At 37.5% G+C, this 1,027-nt stretch overlaps 1 protein-coding gene across 1 annotated transcript in view; it reads left to right on the forward strand.

Annotated features, from left to right (window-relative positions):
- Nucleotides 1–1,027, forward strand: part of ZC3H15 (zinc finger CCCH-type containing 15) — a 24,097-nt gene that overhangs the window by 19,331 nt on the left and 3,739 nt on the right. Inside the window, exons 7-8 of the mRNA XM_008065692.2 lie at nt 274–420; nt 584–685. Of these exons, the coding sequence (XP_008063883.1) occupies nt 274–420; nt 584–685 (249 nt within the window). The remainder of the gene's footprint in view (nt 1–273; nt 421–583; nt 686–1,027) is intronic.

Genomic DNA, 1,027 nt, shown 5'->3' on the forward strand with positions numbered 1-1,027 from the left:
GGGTCAATAGCTCCCAAACGCATCCTAGTGGTCTCAGGGTCAACAGCCCTTCCTGATCCCCAACGCTCAGTGGGCCTCCGTGGCCAGCTCCCAACAGGTATCTCTGGACACCCATTTTGCTCATTGCTAAAGTAAAAATAAATTAGTTTATTACAAATGTAATGTCTTCAGGATAGTGATGGACAGGGAATTAATTGTATAAAGAGAGAACTGCTATACTAAGCACTATTATAGGTGACTTTCAGGGAAAAAAAATATTCTTTATCTTTGCAGCGTTCTGCCCTAGGTCCAAATGTTACCAAAATCACTCTAGAATCTTTTCTTGCATGGAAGAAAAGGAAAAGACAAGAAAAGATTGACAAACTTGAACAGGATATGGAAAGAAGGAAAGCCGACTTCAAAGCAGGGAAAGCACTAGTGGTATGTCCCAGCCTCATCCAATTGATTATTTATTCTTCTTACATGTTTATTTTCTGTGTCATGCTGGATTTTGTTCTTCTTTGATCATGTGTATGTCTAAAATCAGTGGCCAAGGAATGTTTTAATTTTGTCTTGATTTGATAATATCTGTGTGTCTGAATAGATCAGTGGTCGTGAAGTGTTTGAGTTTCGACCTGAACTGGTCAATGATGATGATGAGGAAGCAGATGATACCCGCTACATGCAAGGAACAGGTGGTGATGAGGTAAGAGGAAGTTTTGTACCTCATCTCCTTTCATAATCACCGGAAACAGTAGAAAAGAGCGATGTAGTTAAGAGCCTCAAACACTGGCACCAAAGTATCTTCATTCAAATCATTGCATGAGAAATTACTTACTCTAAGCCTCTACCCTCATCTATAACATTGACATAATGATAATCCCTGCATCATAGGGTGCTTGTGAGAATTGAGTTTTTGAATTTATATTTATAATTCTTTATAGAACTTAGAACAGTCATATATGGTTAAGCGCTATATGTGTTTTATCTTCCACTCTAAAAGGATAAAAAGGTCTTTTTTTTTTTTTTTTTTTTTTTGAGTTGGAGT

This window comes from Carlito syrichta, unplaced genomic scaffold (assembly GCF_000164805.1).
Source record: "Carlito syrichta isolate Samal-C Ts95f unplaced genomic scaffold, Tarsius_syrichta-2.0.1 Scaffold308791, whole genome shotgun sequence".
NCBI classification, from domain to species: Eukaryota; Metazoa; Chordata; class Mammalia; order Primates; family Tarsiidae; genus Carlito; species Carlito syrichta.